Genomic DNA, 27,295 nt, shown 5'->3' with positions numbered 1-27,295 from the left:
AATGGAACTAGGTACAAGTTGCTGGGAGGGCCCCTTCCCTGGCAAGGAGGCTGCCTCACAATGAACCATCTTCAAAGCAGCGCGCATAGAAGATTAGACATAATGGTTTATTTTCCTTCCAATAGACGTTGATTTCTTTGTGCAGTTCGATGGACGGAGCTGGAGGGAGTCGCTGGAGGAGAAGAGGGACTTGAGTCTGTGGCACTCGTATCTTAGAGCAACGTCTCCTTAGCTTTTGGGGCTGTGGACCCCTCTAGAACAACCCGATGAAAGCTGATGGGCCCTCTCCCTAAAAAAAAACCCACACGTTGATAAACTCTTTCCTACATTTTCTAAGTGTTGATGGGCCTTCTCGGGGGAATAAAGGTCACGTGCGAGACAGAGTGACACATTTCTTGGTATTTAAGACAAGCTTTCCGACTCGCTAAGGCGTTTTGGGAGTTGCAAAGCGTATTCGTTTGCTTTGACCCAGTCGTCGTGCTGCGGGGAATCTGTCTTCAGAAGCTAACCTGGGTGAGAAGCAAGCCTCTCGGCGCAGGGGCTTTGAGGGGAATAGTGTGTATGTTACGCAGGTGTCTGCTGGAGTCCGTGTCCCTGCAGGAGCCTGTGGGGTTGGTTCAGACTCCTGCCGCGTGCTCACCCACAGCCGCTGGCCGTGTGACTGCACACGTTTCAGTTAACACACTGGGCATTCGGTGCCTCGGGGTGTAGCCCCTTTCAGATGCTCAGCAGGCGCGACCCACCGGTGGGTGTACTGTGCTCATCAGTGCGGATACAAGGCGTTCCCATCACCAGAGGGAACTCGGTGGGCCGGCCCTCCCCCCAGTCAGTGTGGATTCTGGGAGGTGGGCTTTCTCAGGGCCTCCCCTGAGTTCATGCAAGCCCTCTGCGCAGGTCAGCACCGTATTGTTACATTGTCCCACCCCTCAAACAAAAGTCCATTTGGCTCTTCATCTGTGCGTGGCTAACCCACCGCTTTAGTCTTTTGTTGAACCTTAGATCTATCCTTCAGTCCCTCCTGTTATCAGCTCTCACTCTTCTCCTTTTCTTTTTCTTGTCTCTCTTGCCCCTCACCCTTAACCTCCAGAGCCACCTCTTTTTGGGGTGACACAGCAGACCTTCTAGAGCCTTCCTTCCATACCCAAGCCTGTGCAAGACAGTATTCCAGAGAAACATTCCAAGGAATTAAATGATTTCTACCTAGCAACATCTGGAGCAGAAACTTGGGAAAGGACCCAAATGTTCACTGATAGGGGAAGATTTAAAGTAAACGTTGGGTCGTTTACCCAGTTTAATGTTACATAATCATTAAAAGTGATGCTTGTAAATTATTTCTGAAAATGGAGGGAGATATTTAAACGAGCAATGCACAATGTAGTTTTTTATGTCCAGTATTATTTCAACCTTATAACAATACTCAGGGAGAAAGATTAGAGGAAATACAGTCTGCCATATGTTTTTTGATATTGGGGTTATAGTAATTTTTGCTTTTTTCATACTTATATTTAAAAACATTTTTTTCACTTTTATATTTTAAATGTTCTATGAACCTGTATTTACTTTTATAGCCAGAAAAAGAAAAAAAGACAAACATCTCACAAATAACATAAAAATCAAAGGAAGGCTGGCTGGGTTTTTTTACAGCACAAGTAGATCTTTTATAAATTCCGGTATCTTGTTTTACCAAAGTGTCAGCGCCCTGCAGGCTGAGTTGAGCAGTGTCTTTGCCCTGCGGAAGCGGCTGGAGTGGGACGTGCTCTCGTACCAGCACCTGCGGAAGGCCCTGGAGGAGCAGATCAGCGAGATCCGGCGGCGGGAAGGTACTCGCTCCCTTGCACGCGTTTGCACGTGGAGGGCCATGGCGGAGCTTGGCAGGAGTCCTCAGGCTTCAGTAGGAGACGGAGCACCCTGGGGCTTTCGTCTGGGGAGCCTTTTGGCAGGGACAGTGTTCCTGCTGCTCTTCTGGTCTGGACTCGGGTGGCTGCGGCCGGTGGCGTCTGGGGCCCAGCACGTTGCGTTGGCTCCCTGAGGGCTAGCTGCAGGGCCGCTTGCTTGCTGCCGCCGCTCTGTTCTACATCATTTGACTTCTAGCTCCAGATAACCTCGGGGCCTCGTCATCCCCTTTCTCGGATCAACAGTACTCATTGCCCCAAACATCTGGGTCCGGCCTCCCCAGGCACCCACTGCGTAGACGCGTGGGGGTGAAACTGTTGTTTCCTGCTGGAATACTGCTTTTCCAACTGTCGTGACCATAAGGGGCTGTGATTAGGGAGGGTCCCATGATGCCTGCTTTTCGAATTGCCCTGGGAGGTCCCATGGTACCTTCCCTGCTGTGCTCAGGACAGCAGCATTTGGACCCCTCGCTGGCTAGAGCCAGGCTTCCCTGGTGGCTCAGACGATAAAGAGTTCACCTGCAGTGCAGAAGACCCGGGTTTGATCCCTGGGTTGGGAAGATCTCCTGGAGAAGGGAATGACAACCAACTCCAGTATTCTTTCTTGGAGAATCCCATGGACAAAGGGGCCTGGCGGGCTACAGTCCATAGGGTTGCAAAGAGTCAGACACAACTGAAGCGACTAGGCCTGCATGCATTGGCTAGAACCTGAGTCCTGTAGACTCCGGATTGGTATCTTCATCCTTTCCGTGTCTCTAGCCTTGTGCTGGCATGTGTGCTTAAAGTCAGTCATCGCAGTGATGGGTTTGACAGGTCTTGAGTACCTGCTGTGTACAAGGCACAGTGGGAGGCCCTTAACATCTCACCCCGATCCTGGCCATCGACCCATCGGGTAGAGTAGGCACTGACATCACATCACAGATGAAGACACCCAGATTTGAGCCAGGACACCTTCCTCTGAAGTCCAGCTCTTTACAGCATGCTAAGCGTATAAGCTCTTCCCCATGTGTGCTAAACGAGGTCCTGCTTCACTCAGTGCATAGCCTGGCCCCGCTCTGCCCCCGAGCTCCTAGCCTGGCCCCGCTCTGCCCCCGAGCTCCTAGCCTGGCCCCGCTCTGCCCCCGTGCTCCTAGCCTGGTCCCCTCTCTGCCCCCGCGCTTCTAGCCTGGCCCCGCTCTGCCCCCACGCTCCTAGCCTGGCCCGCTCTGCCCCCGCGCTCCTAGCCTGGCCCCTCTCTGCCCCCGCGCTCCTAGCCTGGCCCCGCTCTGCCCCCGAGCTCCTAGCCTGGCCCCGCTCTGCCCCCGCGCTCCTAGCCTGGCCCCTCTCTGCCCTCGCGCTCCTAGCCTGGCCCCACTCTGCCCCCGCGCTCCTAGCCCGGCCCCTCTCTGCCCTCACGCTCCTAGCCTGGCCCCGCTCTGCCCTCGTGCTCCCTGCATAGCCTTGCCCCTCTCTGCCCTCGCGTTCCCTGTGAGAGTGTGAGCTTTGCTGCAGAGAAAGCAGACCCTTCCATGGGTGACCCAAGACTCCCCATCATAGATCTCACAGGCAGTTTCTCCTCTCAGTGTGGACTTGCTGCCATGGTGGACTCTGGAGCCGGAAAAAAAAACACATCAGGCACTTTTTATTTCCCTTGAGTTCTACCCCTGAGGGTCACATCTGATTTTTCTAAACAGAATCACTCCCTTATTTAAACTGAAAAATCACCACTTACTTGTGCCGCTCAGAATGGTCTGCAGACAACACTCGATACGCAAATTATAATTCAGAATTGGCCGCAGGGAAAGCCTGCGGCCCATGATGAACCCGTGCATTGAGTATCAGCCTGTAGAGACCCAGGAAAATGGCTCCTGCCCCAGAGGAGGGGCCCTGAACCCCCTAGGAGTGCTCACGCCCCCCCACCCCTCCCGCAGCTCAGGGTGCCTTAGGTGGACCGCACTGGGCTGGGTCTGGCAGGATCTTCTGACGTTCTGTTGCTCTCCTCCTTTCTTTCTTTTTTTTTTTTCTTGGTGCAGAAGAAACATTTTCATTTTATAGTGATCAAACATCTTACCTGAGTATTTGCCTTGAAGAAAACAATCGGCTTCACGTGGAACATTTTTCTCAAGAAGAGCTTAAGAAAAAGGTATTGACTTTATTATCTTTCAGTGCTTTGTTAGTTATTTGTTGTCTCTTGGGTTCCTGATCAGAGGTGTGAGGTTCCGAAAGCCCTTCTCCCTGCCTCTGCTGCCTCTCTCCCTGCCCGTCTCTCCACGTACATTCCCTGGAGACCCCGCCCCCACCCCCCCCCGTGTCTGATGCACTCTTTCTCAGGCTTGAGGACCCCCACCCAGGCCCCAACTCCTCCAGGAAGCACCCTATCCCCCCTGGAATTAGCCCTCTTTCCTTCTGGTCATCTTCCTCTCTTCTTGTACCTGATTTCATTGATGCCCTTGCTATACTGATCTATAATTATCTGATTATTCTTCTATATCCCCAGTAGGCCACTCGCCTTAAAGTAAGTGTATCTTATTTATTTCTGATTTCCCAGTGCCTGCCTGGCACATATAGTGGGAGTTAATAGATGGTTTTTGAAAGAATAAAGGTTCAGGTTTGGTCAATAAATCTTTTCTAAAACTTGGAAAGGTCTTTCCATCTGTTATCATTGATGTGGTTAGGGCGGTTGAGTATTTCAAGGCTCTAAGAGCCATTGATAAGAAGAGGAAGTGTGAACTCAGAGGACACTGTGGTTTATTGTAAAATGATCATCTGTGTGTGACAGGTTCAGATTCTGTCTTGGAATAAGTCGCATCCTGGTAGAGCAGACGGACGTGTGCCCGAGCCGTGTCACTGCAGAGCGCACGGAGGGCTGTGCCAGGCAGAGATGCGAGGTGCAGGCGCAGCGGAGAAAGAGAGGTTGTCTGTCTGGTGGGGGTGGGCGGTGGGGGAGGCCCTTCCCGGATCAGAGGAAGTGTCTCAACAGAAATGAGGCCTGAGGTGGGTTTTGGACAATGAGTAGGAGCTTATCTAACTAGAAAACTTTCTCGGCAGAGAGGGAGAGGAAAAAAGGTACAGAAAAGATAAAAAGCAGGAGTGTAGAAGTTTAGTTATGTTCAGAGGAATGCAGCAGGAAGCACTGAGGCATCTGTTCGTGTTCTGAGGGTGAGGAAGCTGGAGGTGGTGGTAGCCACGGCTGGTCCCTATGTGGCTGCGTCACGGGCGGGAGCTAGTCTCCTTGGCTGGCACGCCGTGGCTGTTTGTGGGATCAGACTGTCTTGTTCTTCCCTCTGTAACCTCCTTTAGGGTTGGGTCTGATTGGTGTTACGTTTGGGTGCAGGGGACACCTGCTCTGTGTGCTGAGGTGGGATTTCCCGCTTATTTCAGGGGCGAATGATTACCCCTTGAAGAAGGGTTTGGAAAGTCACTGGCCACTGGAATTTGAAGTTTGCAGGAAATAAAGGTGGTGTCTGATCAGCTGCTTATGTACCTGTCCTTGCGAGACCTGTGCCTTAAGGAGGGGCCTTGGACCGGGAGTCCAGGCCTGACTTGGCTTTGTGCGGGCAGCTGCCCTTGCCCACTTGACCTGGCATTTTGGCCAGTGTTGTACGTCACTGAATTCTCCAGGAACCCCAGCTCTGGGACCTCAGGAGTGAGCTGCTTTATACCTCGGGTTTTTCCTTGTCAAATGGGGACAGTCACACCGGCCTGTGCACCTCCGTGGGATTTTTGTAAGGAATGATTGACTAAAGCTCGAGGGAGTGTTTCAGTTACCATGCATTGCTTTGGAACTGAAGACTGCTGTTATTCTGGACAGTGGTAGATAGGCATAGAGAGAGGAAGGTGGAGGCCACAGAATAAGCCTCCGACACAGCCTCAGAAGTGTCAGTCTTGGGGATTTTCCACTGGAGGCTCTCAAGTGCAAGACAGAGGTCCTGTACCCTGCCATGGATGGGGTACTTAGACTGCGCGCGGGGCGTTAGTGCACTGTGGCCATGATCACCTTCCGTTCTCGTGGTAGCCCATTCTACAGAAGCGGAAACGGAGGCTTAGACCAGGCGGCTTGCCCAGGATCTCTGGGGCTACAACAGAGAGATGCTGGTGTTTTTCTCACTGTACCTGGGGTGAGCCTGAAGCCTGGAGTCAGGCCGCCTGGCTCTCCGTGACTGTGATGCTGGGAGGTTTGCTCAGTAACCGTGGCCCCAAGAGGCAGAAGTGTGCCTGTGGGTAGCCGGGCCCCTCCTGCTCTATCTCCCAGGTCAGCGACCTTATCCAGCTGGTGAAGGAGCTGTACGCGGACAACCAGCACCTGAAGAAAACCATTTTTGATCTCTCCTGCGTGGGTTTCCCAGGAGACAACAAGCCTGAGTCAGTAGATCAAACAGAGGTAAGAAGGAATGCTCTTATCATCACGAGCTCATCACAAAGAGTAACAGCCCCGCACACGTGTCAAGGCTGCATCTGTTCTGGGGGGTCTCTGTGGAAATTCCCTTTGCTGTGGACGGGCTTTGGAGGCCTTCTTAGGTCAACAGGTCTGCCTGTAGGCTTCCGCAAGTTTGGGTTGTTTCTGGGAGGATGCACTTGATGTTTTGTGATGCCCGCACTCCATGCCTGGCCCTGGGATCTGGGCTGCAGGTCACGGGCATCTGGGCACATCTGGAGGACTGGTAAGGTCCCAGGGGTCGGAGAGTTGTCCCGTCACCAGTCACTCCGGTAGTATAGATGGAACCTTAATGAACCCATTACCTTGGAAAAACAAACGAGTAAACACTCTTTCCATCTCCTTCCTGAGTTAACCCCCTAAACGCGCCTTCTCACTGCCACGCATCTTCCCCTGGCTTTGGCCGGATGCATGTTCTTTCTTCCCGCACTTACCCGGGACCCCCTGCACCCTGCCCCCACGGAGGACCCGATAAGGAATAGACGGTCAGTGTCCCCAGACCCCACGTGTCCAGCTTCCTGCCTCTGAAGTTCTCACCTGGTGGCATTTGAGAGTCTGAAAGGGCCAGGAAAGGTTAAGTCCTGGCGTCTGTGCTGCAGAGCGTGTGGCTCCTGGGCGTGCGGGCCACTCTGGCAGCCCACCCTGGGGGCAGCAGGGGAGCCCTCTTGGCACGTTGACTCTGGCTCTCTCCTGATGCGTCACATGGGCTTTCCTCAGTTGGTGGCCTGACCACACACGGTGGGGGGAGGCGGGTCCTGCTGTGGCTCAGGAGGAGCTTGTTTCCTGAGTCCTTGCCTGGGCCTGACGCTCCCATGGGGGTGCCTCGCTCCAGGCCGGTGTTGGGCTAGTTAGTTTCAGAACTCTGGACCTGTGCTTCCATGAAATGCACCCGGGCCCCTTGCACTTGGGTCCCCCACACTGTCCCTGGTTGGCCTTGTCTTGAACCCAGCCTGGTGTGCCACGTAAAGGGAGAGCCCGTTGCTACACCATTTCTAGGGAAAGATCTGTTGGCCTGAAGTGGTCTCCTACCTTCAAAGTGGGAGGCTCTCACAGGTGTTTATGCTGTGCTCTGGCCATCTGCTCCCTTGGAGAGACAGAATATTATTGATCTTAGTCTTCAGGGCTCCAGATAATTTTGAGAAGCAAGAATATTTGTGGTCCATTTAGGGAGAAACAAGTCTCTTGGTTTGTTTTCTCCAAGGCGGCGTTTTTAATAAGCCACCCATTCTTTATCTGCTTCATCTGAGTCGCAAATGGCGAGAGTGTGTTTGTTCATTTGCTCTTTGAAAGAAATCTGTTAAACATCCTCTCATGTCCTCTGGAGGACAGAGAGTTTTTTCCTCTTCCCACTCTGAGGTCTTAATAGCAACCAGTTCAGACCTGAATTGTTGGTCAGGTTGCATGGCAATTTTATGATCCCTATGAATAGCCGTGTCCTTTGCTGCCCCAGCCCCCGTCTTCCCCCGGAATGCGATGGGAAGATCCGCGCGGCAAGGGCGGCGTTCTCACAGGCATCCTGAGCTGGGAGAGGAAGGAGAGGTTGTGAGGGCCGAGGGGAGGCTGCTGTCCCCTGGGAGGGCGTGTGTCTCTCTCCTTTGATGAGCAACACGGCAGAGACAAACGGGAAATGGCTACGTGGGCCACAGCCTTGTCGGGGCAGCGGGCTTGTGAAGCAGCGACGGGCACCGCTCCAGCTCTCTGGGAGCCTACGAGTCAGAAAAGGAAAAAAAAAAAGACAGCAAATATATTGTGTATTTTTAAGTATACTCAGTCTTTTTTTCCTCCAGTATTTAATTAACCCACAGCATTGCCTAAATTTGGAAAATTCAGAAATGACCCCTGACCCTGGCACTTCCCGGAGCCTCTCCCCCCTCCCTGTGTGCGCTGTGTGGACACGTGCCCGTGCGGCCCTGCTTCCCATGTGCCTCCAGCGGCTGCCGCGTTAGCACGTCTTACTCCATCTTGGGGGCGCGCTGGCTTTAACTCGCTGCCTCGCGACTGTCAGGCGTGGAGGTTGTTTCTAGGGCTTCACTATCTTAAATGACCTGATGAATGTCTTTGGACACAAATCATTTTCTGGGCTTACACTTCTTTTTTTTTCCCTTAGACTGTGTTCCTGGATGAGTAATTACTAGGTCAAAACTACACATACAGATATGTATACGTATATGTGTATATATATAAAATAAGCATATAATTTATTTTCATATTACACCCCTGCACACACACGGCTTTTAACTTGACAAAGGCTACAAAGAGCAGGAGGCCCTGATGCAGTTTGCCAGGTGTGTCTTTAGAACAGAGGCCCTGGGCTGGATTCCCCCCGAGCTGGGCACACAGTGCTTCTTCCCTGCATGTGGGCAGGTCACAGAAGAACCAGCCAAACTAGCAGAAAGCCAAGAGCAGGCATCCTTGTGTTCTAAAGCATATTAAAAAAAAAAAAAAAGTCTCTCGTGGGCTTGCTCTGATTTCCCTGTATTTTTTTGCGGACTATAGTTTATGTATTCTGGGAGACGTGGTTGAGGATGGGCGTGCGGGAGTGATTTGAACGGCCCGCGGTCAGGGTGGTGAGCATGGCAGCCTCGGGTGTGTGGCACGCAGCTGTAACCTCTGGGGCCAGATCACGCGTGCGAGCACCCAGGAAGGGCTGCTCGCTGTCGTTATTTACTCAACGTTGTCATTTTTTTAGGGATGGTTAGAAAACTAAGGGTTTTTATTTTTTTGGCATGGAGAGGAAACATGGATTAGGGGGCATAATTTAATTGACTCATGTGTAGGGCTGTCATCTTGAATAAGAAACAGACCTAGTGTGACTTCAGAGGACAGAAGTGGTGCTCAGAAGTACAAGCTTGTTAACATCTGTTATTAGCAACAGAGTAGAATTTGGTTTGTCAGAAGCAGATTGAATTTCATCGAAAGGAGAATGCGTCTAACAATTTGACTTCGTAAGTTGTTACGAGTTGTAGCCGAGTTGTGAAGCCCTTGGCACGGTGCCTGGCATGTAGAGGGCAGTCACTGTGTAACACAGCTATTTCAGTGTTGCTTTTTAGTGAAGGGTGCCGAGCTGGGACTCCGAGCCTTTTCTGACTCTGTTCAGTGCCGTTTCCCGTGTGCGTGAATTCCCTGGGGCCCTTGTTAACGTGAGGATTCTGGTCCATTGAGCCTGGCACGGGGCCCGAGAGTCTGCGTTTCTCACGAGCTTCCATTGCTCCAAAGAACACACTTGAGCAGTAAGGTCAGAAGCAATGGTTCCAGCTCTTTGTTTTGGGAAAAAAAAAAAAAATTGGGGAAAAAAAAAATTGTCCTTTTAGCAGGGTTTCCTGAGCACAGGGCACTGGCGTTAAAACTGAGCCAGACACGGTCCCTGCCCCCTGGCGAACGTGATGCGGGGAAGCAGAGCTGGGGGAGGGCCTGGGGGCCCTGGGACAGTCCCGCCTCCTCTTCTGAGGTCAAGAGCTTCTCTGTGGAAGGACAAGGGGCATCTGCAGAGGCCCGAGAAGGAATAGCCCAAGAGGTGGCGGCAGATCCAGGCCACGCGTTTGTTCAGGAGAGACGTCTAGGGAGGGCCTGCTGATTTGTGTCAGACACTCGAGCAGACGAGAAAAAAAGACAGCGGGGAAGTCGCTGGGGACCTGAGCAGTGGAGCAGTGAGGGGAACGGAGGCTGCGTGGCAGTGGATGGAGAAGCAGCAACGGGGAAGAGATGAAGGGCGAGCGGGGCCCGTGGGGGTGTGTAGGGCTCCTCTCCTGTGGGTGGTGGGGCCAGAAACACCTGCCTGCCGCGACGCGCTGGTCTCTCTGGGCCCTTGCCTTTGAAAACCGATCAGTCACATATGGCATGGGCGACATTTCTCTGTGTCACGGTATTTAATTTCTTGATCAGTGCTGGAGACTGACATCTGACTTAATTTTAACCAAGTCAGCAGAGGTAAAAGGAAACGAAAGCAGGTTTTTAGTAATGGTGTGGTTGTGGTTCTGGAAATGAAGAATAGCTCCAAGCTTTTGCAATGTCATTTTGGAATGATAAGAGTTAACAATACTTTTTGCTCAGCTAGACCTGCGGGAAGACCCTTCTCCTGACCCTCAGGGCGGGGGCAGCGCCTCTCTGCTCCTTCCTATTCCCAGGAGGGTTCACGCTCCTGCCATAGAAGGTCTTGGGGACCTTTCCTGAGGAGTTTCTGGAGGGTGTTGGCAGCAACAGCCACGTTGCAGAAGGTGAGGGTGCAGAGTCCTTTCAGGAAGCCTGCAGAGAGCAGGAGCACTCGTGACCAGAGCTGTCCGGGGACCCGAGAGGAAAACGCCATTACTTGGCTTTTTTCTTTTTAAGACGAGAGAGGCTCCCCCGCAGTGTTTTATTGTGAAAAAACTCAAAACATAGCAAAGTGAAAAGAACTTCAGAGTGGACAACCATATACTCACCCCCTAGATTCTATTATTAATCTTTTCCATCAGCCATCATCCTTCCACCTTATCTTTTTGATAAATTTTCATGTAAATCACAACCAGCATGTTGTTACGTTCAGTCATGTCTGACTCTGCAGCCCCATGGATTGTAGCCCACCAGGCTCCTGTCCATGGGATTCTCCAGGCAAGAATACTAGAGTGGGTTGCCATTCCCTTCTCCAGGGGATCTTCCTGACCAAGGGATTAAACACAGGTGCCCTGCCTTGCAGGCAGATTCTTAACCATCTGAGCCACACATGTAAGATTCTGACCCTGGGAAGTTTTCTATAAGAGACTTTCAGAAGTCACTTTGCTTTGTTTTTCTTCTTCCAAAACAAGGGTTTCCTTTAGAAGGAAGATCAGGAAAGTTTGAGTTGGGCTGGGGAAGTTATGGGGTGAGGGACTCAATATAAGAATTCCTGAAATCGCAGCATGGAGACAACCTCGGATGCATCATATGTACAGCACGACAGCCGGTGGTGGAGGCTCAGCTCGTGGTTTTAATGCCATGGTGCGAAGCGCACTCCTCCATGGGTGAGATGAGCTTTAGTCCAGTTTTTGAAATGGCATTGGCCACCTCCCCTCTCACTTTTTCTCTGGATGATCTGAGTGTCTCATGACTGGAGTTTTTGCTCTTCCAGAGAGCTGGGATCTGGCCCCGTTGACAACTGCTGTCCCTTCTGTAGATACAGACTGCAGAAGCTGTGGGATTTACACCACTTTAGCGCATTGGGGATTTAGGCCATCTTCCTAAATAACTCTCCTTCATTTTCAAAAGCAGAAAGTTATTGTCAGGCAGGCTTGATACTCTGCTCATTAGCCATGAGGACTTTTTTGTCGGCGAAATGACCGTGTGGCTGAGACCGTCCGTCGCAGATGCATGACTGTCCAGAAAGAGGTTCAGCCCCTGTGCTAAACAGGGGTAGGTTTGCAGAACCTGGGTCCACCATAACTTTCATTTACTGCTTTCTTGCTGTTTGATACTTTCAATTCCATCAATAGCTATTTTCCAAAATCTGGTTACTTTTCTATAATCTGAAAGCAAATTCAGCAACGGCAGAAATGGGAACAGCACATTGGACAGCACACTCAGCTTCCAGTCGGTCAGGAAGGCTGTGCAAGGGCAGAGGGAGATGGCTGTCCTTATTTCTCGGGGAATTTGTCCTTAAATTTTGCCTGACTCCAGGCAGCTGTGTGTGATTTGCCAACACTAGCAACTCTGACTTTGGCTAATTTTTATTTCTTGGCTTTGGCATTTGTCTCTGCCTCTTTTTTCGGTTTTTGGTTTTTTTTTTGTTGTTGTTGTTCGTTCTGCATCTTTTAAAAAAAGACATCACCGACTTCTTCATACATATTCATGCTGCACACATTTTTGGGTTGCGTTTTCACACCATGCCATGCTCCATGTAGCTTCTGGCTAGCAAGGAGGACGAGGACTCAACCAGAACTGGAGAGGAGGACGAGAGTAATTTGCTGAGTGACGAGTGTCTGGAGCAGCGTCACAAGGTAGGAACACGCCCCTGTCTGTGCCCAAGCCCGTCTCCCATCTGGAATGAGTCCGATGGGTTACTGTTCCCTCCACCTGTGTGGGGTGCCTGTGTGTGCCTGTGAGGAGCAAAGAGAGGAGCTCTCTCCCTTTGCAGAAGCTACAGGTGTGGTGGTAGAGCCACTCAGGAGACAAGAGAGCAAACATAGAGTTGTAAATAAAAAATGTGGCTCTTATAGCAGTGTCTTGGACACTGGGCCTACACAGCTCTTTAGAACTCTAACCCAACCCATTCATTTTATGCATTGGAATCGGAGGCCTGGGAGAGGAGATGGTTCGTCTGGGGCTCAGAGTAGGTCAGTGACACAGTCGGGACCCGTGGCCTTGTCTCGGGGATGACTGTGGACCCCCAGGTCGTTTGCTTGCTGTGTAAGGAGCCACCGATAGAGCCACACTTTCCTTCCCTGGGCCCGTCTGCAAGCTCCTGATCTGAGACCCGGATTAGTGCTGCCCGGGGGTTGTGAAGAGCTTTGCTCCAGGCGTGTGGAGACTGAACACTTGGAGCAAATGTTCTCCAGGTTGAAAGAACTGTAGACCAGTGTGTGGTGGGAGCTAGGAGGCCGCAGATTTGACGTTTGTGGCTTTCAAGGTGTTCAGGTTCATGGAGTCATGAAGGCGAGATCATCCTTATGAGAGTTTTGGAGGACAAAGCAGTTAAAAGTCGGGGCTCTGGAATCAGATGTGATTTTGAGTCTTGGTCACTATCTCTGTGACTTTGGTTACTCGTTGCTTAACCCCTAAGCCTGTGTTTCCCCATCAATGAAGATAATAATACTCCCTTGTTAGAACTGTTGTGATATTTAAATAGAAGGTATGTACTAATTGCTCAGTGAATGGCAGCAACCTTTCTTTTTATTATTATATTCTAGACTTTTCCTTCTGTGGAGCTTGCTTATTTAGATGGATTTAATAACTAGATCGGTGGCAAACAAGACCCTATAAATAACAGCTCATATGTGTGGGTCTTGTCTTCTGTTTAAAAACCTTAAGCATTTTACATGTGTGGAGAGAGGGGTGTGGTGGCCAGTGTGTATATTACCAGCCGTGAAGCCAAGGGGAGTTACTTATAGACCAGTGGAAGAAATTTACAGCTCTGGAAATGGGGAGGAAGAATGCTAATTGCGGCGCCTCAGGACATGCCCGGCACAGGCTTTAACTAGGTGTTTCCTTGGCACCACTCCTCTGGGACCCTCAGTGACCCAAGAAGGCGGTTCCGTAAACATCTCATCTCCATGGGAATTAGGAGCTCTCCATGGTCCTGATGAGACAAATCAAAGTCACGATAATTAGGATGTGTCTGTAAAGAGGCTGGCTTTCTGATATATAATGAGGAAGATACATTGCAAGAGGTGTATAATAAATGTCTGCAGCATTGTGGATAGCAATTAACAATGTTCTGGATTCTTCTTAGAAGGGAAATGTAGAAAGTAGGCCGTGGGGTAGGGGAACACAGCTAGAGCGGGTAAGACACCGCGGCACGAAATGAAGTGGGCCCGCCATCTTGTTTTGTTCTTGTCGATACCTTGGCAGGTGGTGTTACTGTGCCCATTTACAGATGAGGAAACTGAGGCTGTGGACAAGTAAACATCTCTGCGCCATGGGCAGAGTGAGCGTGTGTGGACCACAGGCCTGCGCCCCGCCCTTTGTTTTCTCTCTGGTGTTTGTACTTGCTCATCACCGCCTGTCTCCATCCTTTCTCTGCCCACCCCCTGCCCCCTCCTCTGTGTCCATTATCTGACCAGATACTTTGATTTGCAGACTATGGAGGACAGTTCCAAAGGGGGCTGCAAAAATGGATATTTAAGGCACGCTGATTCCAGTATCTTAGACTACGGTGGAGCACACACGTCCGGCGGCCCTGGAGACCAGGGTCTGGAAGAAGGCGAGCTCGTGAGCCTGCTCGCCCCGCTCTTCGGCGAGAAGGCTGTGTGGTTCCTGGAATCCAGGTAGACACGGGGCCCAGGCGGTGCGCTGTCTGCAGTTAGACGGGAGGACAAGCTCATTGTGTTAAATGGCTTTAGATGGTGGTGCTCTGCAATTTACCTGAGAGAGCTCCTGAAATGGCTTGGAAGGAACCTTGCCAGTCATGCAATTAAGTAATTAGGCTGCGTGCTCATGGCTGCAAGGGGACTGCATTCAGCAGAGCCACGTGCACGCCCGGCACAAAGAGCTGAGAAAGACCCTTCAGAGTCGTTCCTGGGAGCTCGGGAAGGGCTGCCCGGCTGTCCGCGTGAGGGCTCGCCCTCCTGAAACCCCTCCCGGTGTCTCCAGCAGCATCACCACTTCCGTTGTAGCTGCGACTCTGCTGTCTTACATGGAGCTTGAACCACAATCCCCTTCTCATTGTATCTGCTGGGAGTCGTTCCTCTACGAGGAAACACTCCAGAGTGTTTTCCTGAAAACAAAAAAGAAGTCTTCAGTACATATGTATTATCAAAACTAGTCCTTAAGGAGCAGATTTCTCCTCTTGCCCATTCTTTTCACTCCACCGTAGCAGCTGCTCTGGGCTTGGGAGCCAGAGCGAGCTGCGCCTTCCTCTCTCACGTCCTCCATTTCTCCGACCACTTCTCGGGGTCGCACGAGGAGCGGGAAAACGCTGTTCGAGGAGAATGGCTGGCGTGTGCCGGGTGTTGAGTGAACGCTTGGTCCTCCTCCAGCACAGGTGGACAGATGGAGCTGGTGCCACGCCCGGCACTGCTGGCACGGCCAGGAGCCTGGTAGTGCTCGTGTCCTTGGTGGGCTCAGCCTGGTGGGCACTTCTTCAGGTGAAAGATGGCAGTGTTCTGTGAGCTCAGAGGGCGGCCTCCCCAGCCCCTGGCGTCTGCTGAGCATTTTCTAGCGTGAGTCCTCTAGGGCAGCGGGCCCCAGCCTTTCTGGCCTCAAGGACCGGTTTCCTGGAAGACCGGTTTTCCCCGGATCGGGTAGGGCGTGGTCCTCCCCTCCCCACCCCCCCATCGGGGTAGGGGCGTGGTTTGGGCGTGGTTTGGGATGATTCAAGTGCACTACATTTATTGTGCACTTTATTTCCATTATTGTTACGTCAGCTCCACCTCAGATCATCAAGGGGTAGATTTTGGAGCTTGGGGACCCCATTCTGGTATATTATCACAGGGAGTTAGGCGGCCATAAGCGTGAAACGGGTTTCCTCAGCATCAGCTGCTCCTGTGTTAAGAGTTAAAAGATGCACCGTGCTCTCTGAGGACCACCTGGGAATGCACTTGGGTGACATGAGCTGGGGAGAGAACGGCAGATGGCGGGGTGCAGGGACTCAGGGCCTGGGTGCTCCCTCCTGGCAGGTCGCAGCTCTTCAGCCCCAAACCCTTGCTGTCATGAAAGCACGTGGACTCAGAGCTTCCATCAGTAAAAACCCAAAATTTGTATTCCCAGTCTCCTGATGTTTGAAAATTTAAACTTCATTTGTAAAGAAAGCGCTTTATGGACTGACTCGTTAAAAACTTACATGAGATTATATTTTTTCTATGCTTAAACCCTCTCGTGGGTTCCTGTCGCCTTTGGAGTGAGCTTAGCGCCTCTTGGCTTGGCTTCAGCCTGTCTCTGTCTTCTCAGTGCCCGCTCTTGCTCACATGGGTCTTTCTGTCCTCGGTCATGCCGCTTGTCCCCCGCTCAGGGCGTTGGCAGCGCTGTTCCCTCCTCCTGCAGTGCTCTTTTCCAGGACGAGGCGGTGTCTCAGCTCCGCAGAGAGGCCTCTTCCGCCCACTCTTAACGAGAATCCCTGCGTCTCACTCCGTCTGGGGACTGGTGCCCTCCGCCCCCCTTACTGGCCCTTCTTCCTTGTACTTCTCCTTGCTGTGCGTTGTGCGTTGTCTTATTTAGACATCAGTGTCTGTATGACTGTCTCCGTAATGAAGCGTCAGCGTCATGCTTCTCTCTTTCAGCTAATCTGCCGTCGGCTGCACTGGGTCTTCGTGCGTGGGCTTTCTCCAGTGCCGTGAGCAGGGGCCCCTCTCCCGTTGTGCTGTGCAGGCTTCCCACCGCGGTGCCTCTCTTACTGCAGAGCGTGGGCTCGCGGGCGTGTGGCTGCACTGGTGTGGCTCACGGGCTTAGTTGCCCCGTGGTTGTGGTATCTTCGTTCCTGGACTGGGGATTGAACCCGTGTCCCCTGCATTGGCAAGCTGACTCTTAACCATCGGACCACCAGGGAAGTCCCAGCGCAGTGATTCTTTTACACCGTGCGTTTCAGGGCTTTATGTGACAGATGGGAGGGGCTCGATGAATATTTGAGTGAACATACTGGCAGCTAGAAGTTCAGCATCAAAGCAGAAGGTTTACGTTTAGAGGAGAAAGAGCGCAGTGCCTCTTTGGAGTCAGAGAGGCCCGTGTTCTGCAGTCTCTGGCTGCCACTTTTGCTCGGAGATCTTGAATCTTCGTCTGTAAGATGGGTTAGTAATCCATCGTAGTCGCACTGTGAGGAGTGAAGGTGCTGAGTGTCAAGGATCTCGCGCACCATAAGTGCTTAGTGAGCGTCAGCTCCTTTGCCCGTGTGCCTCTGCATGGCAGAGATGCTCAGGGTGAATAAACAGCGTCTGGGCCTCTGACAAGACCCTCGAACTGAACCATTAGAAAGGTCCTGATTGTGGCGACAGCTTAGTGAATCTGCTGTTCAGATTTCTAGCAGAGCAACACTTGAAATGTTTTATTTCACAGCACTCCCTCTTGAGTGTATTCTAATGGCCTCTTTCACCACCTTTTTTACTCCCCTTTGTAAGTCTTTCTTTCTTGGATTTTATTGTGTGTTGTTTACTTGTGAGTAATGGTCCTCCTCTGGCTAGCTCAGTAGCAATTGTCATTATTTTTAATCTAAATTAAGGGAAGGAGAGGAAAGGAAAATTTAGTTTAACATGCTTGAAATACCAGAAATATTTTTGAAGTCTGAGTTTACTGAATTTTAAGATGGTTGGTGTCGTCTAGATGACTCCATATTAGAAGTGAAAAATGTACCACCCATTTTAATTCTGTTTTCCATACTTTCAGTTGTTGCCCTATTTCAGCGTGCTGTGACTGTTTAATTTGAATTGAGCTGACTCTGCCCCAGAGCTGGGTGTTAGGAATCCAGATATGAGTCAGCTGTCGGTTCTGCCCTTACAGGGCCCAGTGGGAAGGTAGCAGCAGGGTGCCTGTCACTTCCAGTGGCAGCAAAGGTCCAGAGGACGGGGAGGCTAGAGTGCGCTGAAGGACCTGGTAGCTCCGGTCTGTCTGGCCGGGTGTTTTGAAGTGAGGAGACACTGCAGCAGCAGGAAGGGCCTGGTCCGGGTGAGGCCTCTCCGGCTCTCTCCTGGCCACACTGCCCCCCACCCCTCATCCTGACTGCATCTTCCTTCTCCCGCTGGCCCCCTCCCTCATTGCTTCCCCCCTTCCTATCCTTCTTATTTTTTTCATAATTTTCTGCCCCCGTTTCATAAGTTCCTTTCATTTTTATGAATCTTTTTTCCTCCCTTTATTTTTCAGATGATGGAGACGTACTTCTTTTAAGCCTTCTTCAGACTGCTTTAGCTTCTTTATCTCCTTGAGCGTGGATGCTCCTTTGCAGCTTGCTGGCGGTGTTTAGTAATGGTGGACCCTGTCTGCAGGAGCAGCTTGTCTGTGTCCGCGGCCCCGCTCTGCCCTTCTCCCCACCCTGGCTCCTCCCTATGCTGTGGTTTTGAAGTTGCCTTGACTTGTCTCTGGGTCTTACTTTCGGGGCATGACGTTTGCCTGACTCTTCTTCCAGCCATGGGAGTTGAATGCCTTCTGTGGGTGCCTCCGCTCTGGGTCTCCCCTGTCTCTGGCCTGTGGACGTGTCTAACTGGATTTTGAGTCCTGTGGTGCACCTTGGACACTTTTGTCTTTCCGCTTTGCTGTCATTTACATATGTTTAGTCGCTCAGTCGTGCCCGACTCTTGGGCCCCCATGGACTGTAGCCCGCCAGACTGCGCTGTCCGTGGAATTCTTCAGGCAAGAATACTGGAGTGGTTTGCCCTGATTGCTCAGATGGTAGAGTCTGCCTATAATGTGGAAAACCCCTTTTCGATCCCTGGGTTGGGAAGATCGCCTAGAGAAGGGAATGGCTACCCACTCCAGTATTCTTGCCTGGAGAATCCCATGGACAGAGGAGCCTGGCGGGCTACAGTTGACGGGGTTGCAAAGAGTCGGACACGACTGAGCGGCTAACACTGACCTCACTTTCACACGTGTCTAGGGCAGAACGGAAGGGCTCTGCGTGCAATCACCCTGTGCTCGCAGCTGATGGAGTCTCTCCGTTCGTTCTCTGCGCACAGCCAGTCCCTCCCTGAGCAGGCATGCCCCGTGTCACACAGGCCGCGTATGGCTCCCCTGCCCGTGAGAGGGCTTGTCCTCCCCGCCTGACTCCCCAGCCTCCTCTGCCTGTTCTTCACAGTATGTCTTGACTCCATTCATGTTGTTTTGTCTGCTTAGAAGAAGGTTCCACTTCCTTTTCCTCAGCTAACCTCTCGTCAACTCTGGAGGCCCCTTCCTGGTGCTCTTCCTGCCACCCCCAGTGTAGACGCTCTGGGCTGCTTGCTCGTAAGCCTGCTGGCCTCCCACAGAGCCCGAGCCTCACTGTGCAGCCTGTGGAGTGGTGGCTGGTGTGTGTATCTGCCCCAGCATGTCCTGCAGGCAGCTCTGCAGCCCCAGCGCCCAGCACAGCGTCTTGCTCACGAAACAACTCAGGAGCGAGTCTTTTGGAACTGCTCCAGAATCTTCTACACGCTGAACTGGTTTGGTTCCTGGGAGAGCAACGTCTTGAGATATGGACCTGGGTACAAGGGATTGATTTAGGATGTGGCTGCAGGCGGCAGGAAGGAGGGATGCAGAGAGTGAGGGAGGGAGGGAGGCAAGGCGGGAGGGCTGCAGTATGGTCTGGTTCCTGCCATGGGCAGCTGGGCCGCTGTCCTGCCAGCTTTGCAGGGACGGTGTCAACCCGTGTCAGGGCTAATCCTCTGAAGCTCGGGGGACTGGGATATTCACCCGAAGGCTCTTTTCCTCCCCTGGTCGAGAGTGTCCCCTGGAGCCGTGAATGAGCTCAGAGGGCCCTGGGAAAGGGCCCAGGGCCGCAGGGAGACGCCAGGGGCACTGGAGGAGGGATCTTTGTCCACAGGAGCTAACCCGCAGTTGCAGCTGAAACCCCAGGGAGGCCTGGGCTGGGCGGCAGGGGACGAAAGAGGCACCTGCTGTCCATGCATGCTTTGGTTCAATCCTTGCAGCGTGTGTGGAGGGAGACTCGGCTTTTGTTGTGTTTCTGTGTCGTGTTCAGTCTCTACCGTTACTCAGTCCCTGTGGCTGTTCATTTGGACTCATGTCCAGGTTCTTGCGATTCCACGGACTGCAGCCCGCCAGGCTTTCCTGTCCTTCACTGTCTCCTGGGGTTTGCTCAAATTCATGTCCATTGAGTCAGTGATGCCATCTAACCATCTCATCTTCTGTCGCCCCCTTCTCCTCCTGCTTTCAATCTGTCCCAGCATCAAGGTCTTTTCCAATGAGTTGGCTCTCTGTATCAGGTGGTCAAAGACTCGCTGCACTTTCCTAGAATTGCAGTTAGAACTTGAAGCCATCTTTTCTGACTTCAGAGCCACGGCTGTTTCTGTCCGCAGTGGTTCCCAGCACCCCTCCATCCAGCAGCTTTACTGAGCACTGATCATGCACCCTAGCGGACCAGGTCACTCATGGACCCGCCAGGTTGGCCATATTCATGCAAAGCCGTCCTTTCCCCTGGATGCAGAAACGGGTGGATCTTGCAGTTGTCATGGACACTTGCCCCCGTTTGCTTGTCCTAAGCCCGGCCTGCGTCCAGGTGGTTGTGCGGCCCCTCGCGTGCTGGGCACCCCCATTTGTTTGTCCTAAGCCCGGCCTGCATCCAGGTGGTCGTGCGGCCCCTTGCGTGCTGGGCACCCCCATTTGCTTATCCTAAGCCCGGCCTGCATCCAGGTGGCCGTGCGGCCCCTCGCGTGCTGGGCGCCTGTGTCAAAGCAGCTCTCTTCTCATCCGTGAAGCAGACGTGAGGTGCCTCCTGGTGTGGCTATTCGGAGGTGACCTGGGTAGCCTTCTTGGCGTGGGTCCTGGCACGTGGCTGGTGCTCACGGTGTTTAGATTCAGCAGAATCCGGGCCAGAATCAAGGGGGAAAACTTGGGAAACTGGGTGGGGGCCAAGGCCATAGAAGAAAACTGAGTCCTCCCATTTCCTTTCCCTTTTGGAAAAACAGGCCAGACCTTCTGAAAGTGCTCCGTGAACTGCTTCTGGAGCAGATGCGCTTGACGGAACAGGAGGCTACGGGAGAACACCTTGATGGTAAAACGGAGAAGATGCTGAGGCAGGTGGCCGTTCAGCTAAGAGGTGAATTTGGACATTTCATCCAAGCCAGCTCGTCTCCCATGCCACCTGATGAGCTGCAGTGGCCTCGGGCAGTCCAGCTGGCACAGGGGGCTGAGGCGTCCAAAGCGGAGCAGAAAGATGCCTCCGTGCAGACCTCGGCCGTGGAGGGCGACACCCTCAGATGCGGACACGAGGGCCCGAGAGAGGCTTGGGAGGAGCAACTGGCAGACGCCGTGTTCAGTGCTGGACGTCGGCCAGAAGAGCCGTGCAGGATGCTGGGGCGGCAGGCCCCCGCCCCCGCCTTCCCCAGGAGGACCGAGAGAGTAAGCCCTCCCACCCGCTCCTTACTTAGCTACCTACTGCATACAGACAAAACACTTACACATGACCTCCGATCCCACTACCTTAGAATATTTATATAGTCTGGTGTCTCCCTCTGCCTGTACTTATCTTGACCTCCACCTAGAGGTGTGTGTCCTTGCTCACCTCCCCCAAAATGTTGCCAACAGCTCTTTCCTCCCTCCCTCTCTCCTCCCATCCCAGCCCTCTCCTATTTATCTGTATGCCACGATATGTATAGGGCTTCCCTGGTGGCTCAGATGGTAAGGAATCCACCTGCAATGCAGGAGACCCAGGTTCAATCCCTGGATAGGGAATATCCCCTAGAGAAGGAAATTGGCTATCCACTCCAGCATTCTTGTCTGGAGAATTCTATGGACAGAGAAGCCTGGCAGGCCGTAGTCAATGCGGTCCCAAAGAGTTGGACACAACTGAGTGGCTAATATACTTTCATGATATGTTTATGTTTTCATTATAAAAAGCAGAGTCACATTTATACATCTGCCTGTAGCTTTTTCTTTCATGTTACGTATCAGGAACTTCTTTCCTTGTAATGGCTGCTAAGATTTCCATTGTGGGACACCAAAATTTACATGATTTTCCCCTGTTGATGGACTTACTTTGCAGGTTGCAGTAAAACTGATAACCTGACTTGACCTGCAGTAAAATAATAAAATTTTAACCTGCAGTTAAACTGTAGTAACCTGACTTGAGCGACAGGGCCGAGAACCTAGGTTTTCCTTTGTACAGACTTCGTGTCTCAGAGGCAGCGTTCTGTGGGCGTCGTCTCTGTGCTCTTATGCTTACAGCACCCGTTGGAGCTGAGGAAGCCAGGTCCCAAGTGCCCATGGTCAAGGTCAGCTGTTAGGGGGCTGCGCTGGGCCCCTCACTGCCTGGCTGCACAGCTGATCACTTTCCCTGGGTCACCCTCCTCCCCAGCCCACGCTGGCCTGAGTGCTAGGCTCGGGTTTTGGTGGCCAAATGTTTGCAGTTTGCTTCACTCGAGATGCTTTCTCTAAGCATCTTCTCTCACACCGTCGAATATGCCAGATTATTAAAAGCCAGACTCTCCTGGCAGTGTTTGAAATCCTTCTAAAGAGGAGGGGTTGGGGTTGAGGACCCCCGTAGCAGGGACATGGGAGTGGCCTGGTAGAGGAGGAGCGAGGTCGTGTTTGTGACAGGGCTCCAGTGACGGCTTCTGGTCCCCTTGTTTCTGAGGGGTGTTTTGTATCTGAGAAATAACTGTATACACTGCTTCATAGCATCAGAATGGAGAATTAAGTTTATTTTCTGACCACTAAATTACTGCTTTTGTGCCTACCAAAGAGAGTTAGATATATCATTAGCAAAATTGCTTTTGATTGTTTTAAATTATGCACCAAAACTGTAATTTCTGGAAAAGGATTTTCTAAAGATATCAGTAGAGACCAAAAAAAGAGATGTTGCCATTATATTAACAGTACTCGAGATGCAAATGTGTGCAGTTTGGCTGGAATAGAAATGCTCTCATCTGCCCCAGCTACTTTAGTTTGTACCTGCGTGTTAGGAAAATGAGATTTCGTGTGTGCGTGCCTGAGTTTTTCCCCACTATTTGTGTGGGAGATAGCATCTTATATTCAGGAAAATTGGATAATCAAATGAACTTAATTTCCCTAAATATATTGAAAAAATTTTCCATTTGGAATGATCTTCTCGGTGTCTTCAGAAGGAAGTCCACTGTGTTTGTGTGTTTTGCATCTGCTATATATACCTGCAGTGCGAGATTTCCTGTCCCTGTAGCGTCACGTTTAATCTTCTCACCAAGCACATGAGTGAGGTAGGCATCACCTCCATTTTGCACGGAAAGAAATGCAAGCTCTGGAAGGCTCAGAAAATTGTCCCCAGTGACTCAGCTGTTGAGAGGAGCAGCAGGCGTGCCCCATAGAGTCTGGCTTTAGAGGCAGACAGGGATGTGATAACCCCACCTTTCTCAGGAACGGGGCAGCCTCATATCAGCAGTGTGGCCTCCCATCTGTGCAAAGTAGAAGAAAATTTAATGGTTTTCTTTGTGGCTTGTGGTTAGTCAAGGAGTCAGTAATCCTCAAACTGAAGCTGGAGCTCTGGCACCCTGTTAAGAAGAACATCTTTGCAGCCCAGGGGCGAAACAGGGAAACGAGACCTACTTCTGGTTCAGTGACAGAGCGAGATGCTGTATAGATACACCCGCGATTCCGCTGGGCCTGGCTGCTCACCTGCTTTGAGTCCTCGCGGCAGTCACCTGACTCTCAGGGGCTCCAAGGGGATCCTGTGACCTGGCGCCCGGGGCTGGCGTGCTGGCTCAGAGAGGCAGTACGTGGTCGTGCCTCGCACCGTGCCCGTGGCGGGAGCTCAGGGTATGTGTGCCCCGCCTCCGTTCCCTCCCCAAGTGAGGGATCCAGGATGACATCGTTAATAAGGTGGTAGGTGGGACTCTGTTCAGCGTCCATAAGGTAGCATTTCGGGTGGTGTTATTTTGGAAGCAGCGTTAGGGTGACTGACGGCTGCCTCCTAGCCTGAAATTGACTTTGGCATTTGTGCACTTGGAGCCGTCTTCTCTGCTGCCAGATGACACACAGATTCAGCTCCAGGAATAAAGGTCGGTGGTGATGGAGGCCGAACCAATGATTGCCATTTCCAATCGGTGGAGATGGAGGCCGAACCAATGATTGCCATTTCCAATCGGTGGAGATGGAGGCCGAACCAGTGATTGCCATTTCCAGTCCTCTTTGGTGAGGCGTCCACCCCCTCCCACGTGTCCCCGTCACCACCGCACACTGTTCTTGTCCTTGAACCTCTTCTCTCCTCTTGCCTGGAATGTCAGGGTAGAAAGGGTCTCACTTTCTTTAACTGGGCAGTAATGTCTGAAGAGCTTGTTTGAGGTTCAGCTCTGCAACCTTCTTATTGTTCGATACTGGTCTGGTTGGTTGATGTCTCAGTTCTCTGTCCAGAAAATAGGCATAATAACTTCTCTTACCCTGTGAGCTCCAGAAATGCAGACTTGAGCTGAGGATGATGGGAGAAAACGCTGGAAAGCGTAGGACGTCCTCGAGTGTGCAGGAAGAGAGAGGCTTGGCTGGTTTCCTCCTTCCCGAGTTTCCCAACCTTTAGCAGCCACAGTGAAGTTTAGACCAGGCGGAAGCCCTGAACCCCTTAGCAGTCACTTCCTGTTTTCTCTACCTGTGCACCCCTAGCTGTAGGCAACCACCAAGCTTTATTCTGTCTCTATAAATTTGTCTGTTCTGGATGTTTCATGTAAATGGAATCACGTGGTCTGCGATCTTTGGTGACAGGCTTCTTCCACTTAGCATAACTTTTTCAAGAGTCGTTCATGTTGTAGGAGGTGTCAGTGGTTCATTTCTCTTTATGGCCTAATGATAGTCCTGTGTGGATATACCACGGCTTATTCATTCGATCATTAGTTGATGGACATTTAGACATTATGGGTAATGTTGCTGTTGACATTCATGTACGAGTTTTTGGGTATACATGTGTTTTTATTTTTCTGGGGTATCTATCTAGGAGTGGAATTGCTAGGTCACGTAGTAACTCTGTTTAATGGTTTGAGGAACTGCCAGACTCTCTCTAAAGTGGCTGTAGCTAGTTTACAGAAGTTTTCACCAGGATGTGGGGGCTCTAATTCCGCCACATTCTCACTAACGATCATTGTTATCTTTCTGATTTTAACCATCCTAAGGGATTGGGGGGGGGGGTGGTATTTTGCTGTGATTTGATATGCAGTTTCCTGATGACAGATGAGTTGAGCTTCTTTTCACCTGCTTACTGGCCTTTATGTTTCTCCTTTTGAGCAATGTCTTTCAGGTGGTTTGCCCATCTTTTAATTAACTCACTTGTGTTTTTATTGAGTTGTCGTAGTTCTTTCTGAATTCTAGATTCACATCTTTCTTCTCAGCTTTTGAGTTTGTTTAAACTTCCTCCACTTGAAAGGCACCCCTCTTGGCCTCTTGGGTAGCGTTGCAGGCTCATTCCACCTAGTTGTTGAGCACCTGCCATATTTGAGTTCTTACGCTGGAAGCTGCGGAGCGAGTACAGCTTCTGGTGCAGAAGACGGACGGAAACGCATAGGCACTTACCATAATGGTCCTAATATTTTCCGAGGAGAATTCCAAGGGAGCAGTGAGTACATAGCAGAGGAACCAAGTCCCATTCTCTTGAGGAAGGCATGTTTGAGCTGAATCCTAATGAATGTACCGGGATTAGTGGGAGAGATGGGGGTGGGCAAGAAAGAGTGTTCTAGGCAGAGGAGACGGCCTGTGCCAAGGCCCCAAGTGGAAGGACCTGAGCACTCTGAGGAAGCGGTAGGAGGTCCCTGTGGCCAGGGAGTGGGGGGCGTGGGGGAGCCGTGGTGGGTCACTCTGTCTGCGGTCATGCACAGCATGTGGGTTGTGCTGTAAAGACGTTGACCTTTGTCATAAGGGAATTGGGGAATGATTAAGTTAGTTTTAAGCAGGAGGAGGGGTTGCCTGCTTCGGTACAGTATGGCCAGTGGGTTAGAAGGGCAGGAATGAGAGTGGGGAGGTTGCTGGGGAGGCCGTTGCGGTGGCCTGGGTGAGCGCTTACAGCGTCTTGGAGGTGGGTGGGGGCCACAGAGGATGAGAAGAGGCAAAAGAATTCAGAGACAGCCTGGGAGTTGGAATCAGTGGAACCTGGCGCGTGATGAAGGTGGGTGATGCCCGTAAAGGGAATTTTAAAAGTGACGCCCGGGTTCGGGGCCGTGCAGCACGTGGAGGCTGCCGTGACTCCGCAGGCAGAGGCTGTCGGAGCGGGTCGGGGGGTGGGGGCCCGGGGTGATGGAATCAGAGAGCTGAGCTTTCGGTTGACTTGGGAGGGCACATATAGGGTGGGCAGGTCAGGAGCCGCGGACCTGAGAAATAGCCATGGGGCTAGGGCCATGTAGCCCCGAAAACCTTAGTAAGGGTGGTTCTCATGGCCTGGAGTGGGAGGCAGGTTGTCTTGGGTTGAAGAAAGGATGGGAAATGAGGACACAGATAAGGAGCTTTCCCAGATGCTCCTTCTGGGAAGGAGCTCCTTCTGGGGAATGTTGCCCAGAAGGTTGCGTTGGGAAAAGGTTGCCATACGGAGAGCGTCTGGAACATGCAGAGATGGCAGGCTGGGGCCAGAGGGTGTTGAGGGGGAAGAGCTTGGCCTTTGTCAGTCAGAGGGGGGCCCTCTGGAGGCTGGGGGCTTCAGAAGGGGACCTGCTGAGACACAAGCTCTGTGGGCCGGGGGTAAGCAGAGAGGCTGTGGCCCAATGGCCGCTTTGAGTCCTGTTGTCTGAGGTCGACTCGAAGCGGGTTGACTGCGGCCTGGGGAGGGTGGTCATTGTTCTCCCGGTGTGTTTACAGGATGCGAAGAAGTCGCGCCTGCCTGTCCTGATAAAACCGTCGCAATCGCTGGGAGGCGTGTGCCGGCTCCCTGCCTCCCAGGAGGCGGTGGCCCACCTGCAGGCCCAGGTCCTGAAGCTGCAGGGGGAGCTGAAGGAGTTGAAAATCCGCAACAAGCAGCTTCACCAAAAGTTAATTCTGGCGGAAACAATGACAGAGGGGCGGCCTGCGCCAGAGGAAGTGCTCCCGAAAGGTAAGCACCAAGGAAAGCGTGTCCTCCATGGGAAGATGGACGGCCTGACCGCGCGGCCCGACATGGCAGCCGTGGTGTTTGGAATTAGGTTGGAGGATAAATTTCCTGAATTGCTGTGACTAATCTTAACTTGACAAATACACAATCAAGGGGACACAGTCAGCAAAGCGCATCCTTTGTTTTCATTCTGTTCTGGAGGGGCAGAGGGGGACGGGTCGTGCGCTCAGGGCTTGCAAAGTCACGCTCCCTTCACTTGCGATGGTCTCCAGGCGCGGCGTGACTTGAATCTGGGTTGTTTCCCCCCCACCCCACCCCCGGCACCATCCGTGGAGGCCTCAGTCGTCTTGGCAGCATTCTCTGGAAGGCTGGGCCTAATGGTTTGGGTTCTTCAGGGCTGATTGCAAACCCTGCTGACCTTATGGCTTCTAGAATTGACCTGCCTCCCTACTCCCTTGGAACCTGCTGTCTCTGCTCTCCTGGGAGGTCCCCAGATAGCCCTTGGGGTCCAGAGTCTCTGGCTGAGACCTCAGTGCGGTCCCCAGCCCAAGACATGGACACGGTGGTGCTTGGACATGTGGCCTCTTTGAGAGTAAGGAAAGCTGAGGGCCCTCACGGAGCAGGCAGGGGAGCATGCGTGTAGCAGCGTCCGTCATCTTCAGAGTGCTCCTGAGTCCACGGGAGCACTTTGGTGGCTCCTGGTGTTGGCCTTCAGCTGTGAGCGGA

General features: G+C 52.1%; 1 protein-coding gene across 11 annotated transcripts in view; it reads left to right on the top strand.

The window, feature by feature from the left end:
• CDK5RAP2 (CDK5 regulatory subunit associated protein 2) overlaps nucleotides 1-27,295 on the top strand; it is a 181,408-nt gene that overhangs the window by 102,484 nt on the left and 51,629 nt on the right. For 10 of the 11 annotated variants that reach the window (XM_055579484.1, XM_055579483.1, XM_055579478.1 and 7 more), the window contains 7 exons: nucleotides 1,690-1,820; nucleotides 3,905-4,014; nucleotides 6,124-6,252; nucleotides 12,159-12,254; nucleotides 14,053-14,240; nucleotides 20,511-20,943; nucleotides 26,341-26,572. In XM_055579484.1, the coding sequence (XP_055435459.1) occupies nucleotides 1,690-1,820; nucleotides 3,905-4,014; nucleotides 6,124-6,252; nucleotides 12,159-12,254; nucleotides 14,053-14,240; nucleotides 20,511-20,943; nucleotides 26,341-26,572 (1,319 nt within the window). The remainder of the gene's footprint in view (nucleotides 1-1,689; nucleotides 1,821-3,904; nucleotides 4,015-6,123; nucleotides 6,253-12,158; nucleotides 12,255-14,052; nucleotides 14,241-20,510; nucleotides 20,944-26,340; nucleotides 26,573-27,295) is intronic. The other variant, XM_055579482.1, reaches the window with a different exon arrangement.

The sequence above is a fragment of the Bubalus kerabau genome, chromosome 4 (assembly GCF_029407905.1).
Source record: "Bubalus kerabau isolate K-KA32 ecotype Philippines breed swamp buffalo chromosome 4, PCC_UOA_SB_1v2, whole genome shotgun sequence".
NCBI lineage: Eukaryota > Metazoa > Chordata > Mammalia > Artiodactyla > Bovidae > Bubalus > Bubalus kerabau.
Note: the sequence above shows the minus strand (reverse complement) of the source record. Positions and strands in the feature narration are given on the sequence as shown.